This window comes from Micropterus dolomieu, linkage group LG11 (assembly GCF_021292245.1).
Source record: "Micropterus dolomieu isolate WLL.071019.BEF.003 ecotype Adirondacks linkage group LG11, ASM2129224v1, whole genome shotgun sequence".
In the NCBI taxonomy this organism is placed as follows: Eukaryota; Metazoa; Chordata; class Actinopteri; order Centrarchiformes; family Centrarchidae; genus Micropterus; species Micropterus dolomieu.
Window position 1 is genome coordinate 15,673,143 of NC_060160.1, and position 8,092 is coordinate 15,681,234.

Here is an 8,092-nt window from a genome sequence, read left to right on the forward strand (position 1 = left end):
TTACAAACATCAAAGTACATACTATTAAGCAAATAAAATAAACAGAAAGACCCATTTGAACTTGGTTTATAAAATGTTTTATTCATGTTAACATAGCTGATACATAGGGATTCAAACAGTTCCACAAGGCTTTTGGGGACTACAATTGAATGAATAGCAAAACAATAGTGGTCCAAATCTCTAATGACAATCACTGGACAGACTAACAAATCACCCCCTTTTAGGATGTGAAAAACCTGCAATGAAATTTACTAAACTTGACATTTGGACTTGTTGGTGTGTGTTACAGCATTTGCTCCCATTCCAGTGTAATATCTCCAGAGACATGCATGACAGAATTATCTTCTTCCCATTAAAAAAGGTCCCAGCATTTGGTCAGACAAGCCCCACCCCCAAACAAGCATGCTTTAGTGAAAGAGTGGCATATCATAACCAGGGCAGAAAGTGAGGATTGAACCAATAGACACTACTTGGCTGTATTATAGTATTTGTTGCCAGCATGTAAAGTGCACTAGCTTTCCCTGCAGTATGAAAAATTGAATCTGTTTGAAGTTGGACTTCAGCTGCTGTAACCGTACCACATAACTGTCTAGACAGAGACACTAAAAAGAAATAAAGATATGGCGGAAATTAGTTTTTATAGCCAACATTTCTTATCGGGGGGGGAATCTAGACTTTCTCAATAAATGGGATGTAGACTTCCAGTTGGTCAACGACATTTTCTGCCTCTAAAATTGAGCTAGGAGTCTGATATCATGTCAAGCTATCAAACACTTCTCTACAGCTGAAACTGCACAAATGGGAAGGCCAGGACAAACACAAATTAAATAGGGAATGGAGGGTTTCTCTTTTCACCAATTTGTTGTCCAAATCTACATTGTGAAAAGCATGATTTTTTTTCCTTACACAACTCTTTTCAATAGGTTTCATTGGTAGAATGTTTGAGTGGAGCAATAAGGAATGAAGGATGTGTAAAAAGTTTTTTTTTGTCCTTTTGTTGTTTTTGGAGATGACCCCAACAATGAGGGCTTGTGTTATGTATTTATTTTTTAGCTCTCATTCTCGCCACCCTCTCCTCCTTCTCCAGCATCGCCCTCTTCGGCAGCATTGTCCGATGTCCATAACTGAGGAGACAAACAGATATTTAGGTTAAAATACAGTGGAATACAGTCAAATATCCTGACTCCTTCACCATTTTTAAATGTTGAAGCATTGTAGAGATAATTATAACTGACTTTCTATCTGTACACGCACAATACCATAAAAACGGCAGCAATTTGTGCAAACGTACTACAAAAAACCCAATCCAAGTTCTCGTCTACATAAATGGTTTTCTAAGGCTTTATGCAGCACGTCGCGTCAAATCCTAGGAGGTGGAATAAACATTTTCCAAAACCTTTAGGGCTGTCAAAGTACATGACTGTGATGCAGGTTTTTCCATTACCATGTGAATCCTAATGAATGCCTTTGAGGAGATGCTGTCCGGAAGCGTGTGCCGTTTAGACCTCATTTGTATGGTTCAATGCGTCTCACCACTTACAACGACAGCAGGCTTTTGACCTTGTGTGGCCTTTTCAACAAATGAGTTTGTTTGAAGCATTATATGACCATGTGACAGACATTAAGGCAACACTGAAGGTCATTTCTGTGCTGTGTGAAAAGTGCACCACTCACTGTCAGGTTGTCTCTGAGGAGCTGCATGATAAGAGTGCTGTCTTTGTAGGACTCTTCATTTAGCTGGTCGAGCTCAGCAATGGCATCGTCGAATGCCTGCAAACAAAAAGGAAAAGGTTAACACTTGCAATGCAACATTGTGGAAATGAGGGCTGATTTTTGTAAGAGACGCCTTTAGACCTTTTTAGCCAATTCACAGGCTTTTTCTGGGGAGTTGAGGATCTCGTAGTAGAAGACTGAGAAGTTGAGCGCCAAGCCCAAGCGGATGGGATGTGTGGAGTCCATCTCAGTCTTGCTGATGTCAAACGCTTCCTGGTATGCTTGCTGTGAGTTTCCAATGGTCTCTGGAGACGGAGGAAGAAAAACAATCAGAGAATATGTATGTCAAGGTTGAGATACAAGTCCGCTATTTTATTAAATTTTATTTTTTTCCCCCCTTTCATTTTCACTGGGAAAAAAAAAAATAAAATAAATGATTTTGCTTGGGTCTGTACCAATGTTCCCTTATGTCTTGAGAACGCGATTTGTAGGTCAGGGCGTCTCTGTAGCGCCAAAATGCCGAAATTATAATGCTGTTATAAATTTTACTGCAGCTACTGCAATTTGGATATTGAGATTTATGCTGCGTTCCATTTACCTCGGAAGTCGGAGCTGGGAATGACGTTACACCCAAGTAGACGGCGTTCCAGTTAACAAGTCGGAAAATCTCACTCGTTTACAACTAGCCAGGTTAGCTATTGATACGCCAGTTGATTTAAAAAAAAAAAAAAAAAAAAGAAAAGAAAAAACAAAAACACACTGTGTGGCATTTACTCACACTAAACACTGTAGCAACACGTCCACAGACAGCTGTTGGACAGCACTTTGTGTACGAACATTTATATGAGTCACAAGTACACATACACGTGCTAATAAACAGTATAAACTACAGCTTTCACTAACTGTTGATACCCCGACAGCCATCTTGGATCACGAAGTCGGGGTTGTGCGGTTCTCCAGACTTCCCAAGTCAGGATTCTGACTTAAGGGGGCGTTCCCTTTGAAATTTTGACCTTTGAACTCAGAAATTCCGAATTCCCATGTCAACTGGAACGCACCATTAGATTATATTTCGATTAATTGTTCAGCCCTATTTTACGGGCATGAGTGTTACACACAGGCACATAACTAGGAAAAGAGCAGTTAACCTGCAGAGACTTCAGAAGGTAACCGCTCCTGGCCAAAAAATTGTCTTGGCATATAACTGCCAGTAAATTATTTTTGACATATACACAGATTAAACAGAGATTTAATGTGTTCATTTAGGAGTTTTTAGAATTTGTGGTGGACAGATTGTTACCTCTGGACAGAGCCAGGCTAGTTGTTTTCCACTGATCTGTATTCACTGGCTGGCTCAAATATATTTACTGTACAAACATGAAAATGGTGGCCATCTTCTCATGCAACTCTTGGCAAGGAAGGAAAAGCGTACTTCCCGAAAGGTCAAGCAGTTCAATTTTAAAGTATAAGACTGGTGACATTCTTTATTGTTTGTGTCAAATTAAACGACCAAATCCAACAATAAATTGATCAGACTAAGAAGTTTTGTCTATGTAGCTAAAACCTGACATTGCTTATTCCTCTGTGCCATAGACCCCCCCCCCCCCACACTGTTATCCAAAAACTATTAAAACAAGATTAATGTGCCTCACAGGGGGAGACATGGTACTTTATTACTATGAACATGGGCATTGTATACATTGTCCTGCTGCTATAGATACTCAGAGCATCAAATCTGTATTAATAAGAGAAGAGTGCTAAAAACTACAGTGCCCAGCCGTTTCAGGAAATGACTACACCTCATGCTGCACACTACTGAAGAGCTGAGAAGATGATTTTCATTGTTCTTTGCACAATGACAAAGATACATTTTTTTCTTCAACCTTGAAGCCATTTAAAATTGAATTCTGGGACTATTAAGACACAGCCAGAAAACTGTTAGACAGCAGGACCATTTCTGTATCAGCACACAAAGTGCTTTTAGTTACGTGGATCACTCTGGAATAGACAATGCTAATAAGAGTGAGGGCAGGTGGGGAAGAAAATTCTGTCACTGTACTTTTTTCCTTGTGGGAAAACTGGAGGCCCTCATTAGCTACCACTCACTGTTGTTTCACCCTCCTACGAGGTGGGGCCCTGTGATCACAGGACCGTGACGCATTGCCCTACATGACGTCATTTCAAGCTCCTAGCTTCAGGACAAAATCTGACATGTTTCTATTTGGAGTGTGAAGAGGCCCACTTTTTAAAGAGTGCTTAATAGGGCTGGGATATTTTAGCTTAGCCCAACAGCTGGAAATAAAAAAAAAATAAAAAAGAAGACTCCCCACTACAAAATACATGGAAAAGAAAAGTTGTACAAAACAAAAAAACTATCCATTTAAATTTCTTCCAGGAGGAAATACAGTTCTAATAAAAACGTACAACTGTTAACTCACTTGATTTGTCGTCTCCAGAGGCAACTTCAGCAAGGTATCTATAGTAGTCACCCTTCATCTTTAGATAGAACACTTTGCTCTCGGGATTTGGGGAGTTTTCAATTAAATGATTATCCAGCAGTTTCTGTGGAGAGAGAAAACGTCATGATCAATTCATTTTGGTGGGCTGAGTACATAATGAACATTACGACTCATCAGATCAATCAACCAAACCACAAGCAGTGAAGCGTGTATCGAAGCTTCAGTGTCTCACTGCCATCACTAGATGTCAGTGAGACACTGAAGCTTCGATACACGCTTCAAACCCTGGACTACAATCCCATTGAACCACTGCTTCAAAGCTTGTTTTGGTGACGTCCGAAGCAGCAACTGCTTCACTGACTGAATCACCGACTGGTTCGCGGTCCAATCCCGTGATTTATTGGCACTGCCTCGACCGTCTCGAAACATTTGAGTGTTTGTGCACCCCATTTAACACATTCAGTTACACAAGCACATCCAACCTATGCCACATTTCCCAGCACTCTCTCCTCAGTAACAAAATACATTCATCAATCTTTATTTGTAAATAGACCATTAAGTTCAGTCTTAATGTGTGTGCATCAAAGAATTTTCAAAGTAAATGTACTTTAAAGCAAAGATGCTTTATAATGCTTTATAACTAATGGTCTTTTCTACAAAACTAGTGTCTCCAACACTGCTCATTGAGGGGCGTGCGTGTATGTAATTAAAAGCCTCCTGTCAACCAGCTAGCCTGCCTAATTTGCCTGCAGCCTTGAACTTCGCCAGGATATGTAATGAACCTATTTTCGAAACATTTGGCTCAAGTGGTTCAGTGCTTCACAAAAGCTTCATTTACCCATCACTACTGACATCTGACTGACAGATGAAGAGCCACACTCAAGGATGACATGGCTACATTCACCAAATTGGGCACAAACTAAGGTGCGAGAACATGGGCGTCCACATTGCATGGTACAACCCTAAATATAGGTGGGGCTCACCCATCATAAGTGTCCCATTAGCCTCCATCCACCAGAGAGCACTACTCCCTTTGCTCTTTGTAGCTCCTCAGCTCAAGGATTAACGGGTACAGATCTGCTCCATCAGGAGTCAAGTACATGTGCTCACCCCAGTGCTGTTTAGAAGACCCACTACTTCTTGTCAGTTTCAGATAAAGTTGCTCCAAAATTGTCTACAACCAGGCCAGGCCTCTAGTGTGTCCTCCAATTCCTTCTGCCCCAGATTACACGCTCTCTTGATAAGCACTCTCCTCCTGTCTGCACTGTAAAGTATAGTATGAGGTCTTATTTCAGATTCTTTTTAAAAACAGACTAGAGTAAGATACCAGCGCTGCCTCATACTCCTTAGGGGTCCAAGTCCAACTGGGCACCCAGTACCAGCAGAGCTGGGAACCCTATTGTAATGGTTAAGATTTTTATCACTCTTCTTCTTCTGTAAAGAAAACTGATACTGCAGCCTACATGGTAAGTGCTACAGACGCAAAATTCATACAGTAGGTCAATTTGCATAATTCTACCTCTAAGGGGCGCTATAAGCAAGGTCAACGAGTTTCGGTTTGGAACTCCCGCCTACAAAGGCGCATAACAAAAACATATCCACGCGCTCGGGGGATCGAGCTGAATCTCGTGGTATAGGCCACACCCATTTCCGCCTAAATTTTCCCCACAAAATCGCGAAAACTGAAAGACCTATTTTAATTAACTTCTCCAAAGCCGCAAGTCCAATCGGCACCAAACTTGGCATGAACCATCTCTGGACGACGCTGATAAAGTTTGTAGAGGAAATCTTGATCAACTAAAAGTGTCGCAATTATAGGCTAACAAATGTATGCGAAAAATGCTAAAAAAACAGGAAGTGAGGTCATTTCTCAGGTTTGCAATGGCCGATATACACCAAACTCGGGAACCTTATCTGCCACACCCTCCCAACGGGCTCTATGAAGTTTGTTGTCAATCGGCCTCTAGGTGGAGCTACTAAGCATATATCAAATAACACTCCCATAGACATACATTAATTTTATATCTCCGTAATCGCAAGTACGTTTCATTTAAAACTCTGGTCGTTTATTCTCCACGGGCGGGGCGCCCGTGTTGACTTGCGCAGCCTCTGCTGGGCGAGGGGGGTGGCTGGTGTCGTGTTTGCAGCACGTGCATGCTGGCTGGCAAGTTAAGGATCTGCCTCTATCTAGACTTTGAAGTGCAGAAATAACAAAGATAACAGCTGGAATAAAATTTGATCTCAGATATTCAATGACGACTTTACTATAACTGCATGCTCCTTTTTACACTACCCTCATGTTTTCAACTTAATTATAGAAAATATAGCAGAGCAGTGGAATTAAATATTCAAATGATTTAAATGTAATATTTTTCCCCATTAAAAATACAAACTGCAGCTTTTAATGATTGTTTTCTTTAAATCTACAATTAATTTCTTGAAACAGCCAAAATAACTTAATATAGAATTAGTATTAACATAAATGGTAACAGCAAAAATGTGTTATAAATTACATCCTGTGATTACACTCCAGGCTGAGTAATCATCTTTCAGTGGACATGGGAAGATTACCAGGGCTAATCTGTGTCAGTGAAACCATGGCTTATGCTCAAGTTAACCGATTTAGAGAGCAGATTAACAGTTCACGCCGACTGAAAATGACAACTCAACCCAAATGACAGTCCTGATTGAGAAGCAATACAGTGTTTAGAATAGAATTTAAACATCCTCTGTCTTTAAATTAAAAAAAAACATTTTAACTTAAAGAGAAGAGCTTTCCCTTCCAAACCCTGGGAGAAAGAAGCTGTCCTTGTCTGAGCCAAACCCACCTCAGCAGCCACTCCCCAGTCATTTACTGAGACAAAGATTGGCTCAGCCGAAACATGCGCATGTCTCAAGTGCTAAGCATTCGTCTTTCACTGCATGCTCTGCACAACAGACAAGTAGCCTCGCTCTCTGTGCTTTCTGGTGACTGAAATCAGAGCTTTGTGTGAAAGCACAAACAGTGCTACTGGATTAAAACCTGATTGGTTATGCGAGTGAAAGTCTTTACATGTCAGGATCCCCCCCCCCCCCCCCCCCCCCCCCCCCCGCCAAGCGTGGACTAATCCCTCATTATCAATTCAATTAGCAACACCACAATTAGCTGTGAATTGGTTATTTTTTTAACTCAGCAGATGTAAGAATCACACACACGATGAAGAAAGCATGTGGCAGTCTGACAACGCTGACAAGACTTTGATTTTGAAACGTGCCTATGTCCCACTGCTAGCATACCAGATTCAGCTGGAAGAACCTGCATCTTTTTGTAGCAGAGTGAAAAGCCTGAATCTGCTCAGCTGGCACCCGTCCTGGTCTACAAGCCTAACATTCACATCTAAACTGGAACCCAACCATCCCCAAGACTGTGCTGCCTCTCAACTAAGACCTGCTTTCAGCTTAGATGCAAGTCTGCCTGGTTACAGTGTACTGTGCAGGAAATCGAGACAGAGGGGCACACAGACCACTTGTTTATTGCGGTCTCTGCGCTTCTGCTTTTGTGGGTGCATAACTATCCTGTCAGGCGTTGCAGACAAGTCACAGCATGGAGACCGACACACCTTCCTCCGCTGACAAACCCTCAGTCAATACTCACTCACGCAGAGATACTGAAAGCTGAGTCACAGCTGTGCAAGTGCATATCTTCAGAAACACACATGGAAAGCTGATTGAAAATGAATGGCTCCTACAGCTTTGCAGTGCATTTTTAAAAAGAAATGATCTCCATCTTACAGCTAAGCTTCCACCCAAATCTCCTCTAATCCATTATCAAGGCAGGCTAGAAATAATGTAAAGCACCAATTTGTGCTGTTGCATTTGATTAAACAAGGTTAAAGCATGACCCCCCCCCCCCCCCCCCCCCCCCCCCCCCCCCCCCCCCC

The 8,092-nt window shown here is 41.6% G+C and overlaps 1 protein-coding gene across 1 annotated transcript in view; it reads right to left on the reverse strand.

Annotated features, from left to right (window-relative positions):
- Positions 1 to 61: 61 nt before the first annotated feature.
- Positions 62 to 8,092, reverse strand: part of LOC123978887 (14-3-3 protein beta/alpha-1-like) — a 10,020-nt gene continuing 1,989 nt past the window's right edge. Inside the window, exons 3-6 of the mRNA XM_046062491.1 lie at positions 4,152 to 4,275; positions 1,855 to 2,018; positions 1,675 to 1,770; positions 62 to 1,124 (exon numbers count right to left, since the gene is read on the reverse strand). Coding sequence (XP_045918447.1) covers positions 1,050 to 1,124; positions 1,675 to 1,770; positions 1,855 to 2,018; positions 4,152 to 4,275 — 459 coding nt within the window. The 3' untranslated portion in view covers positions 62 to 1,049. The remainder of the gene's footprint in view (positions 1,125 to 1,674; positions 1,771 to 1,854; positions 2,019 to 4,151; positions 4,276 to 8,092) is intronic.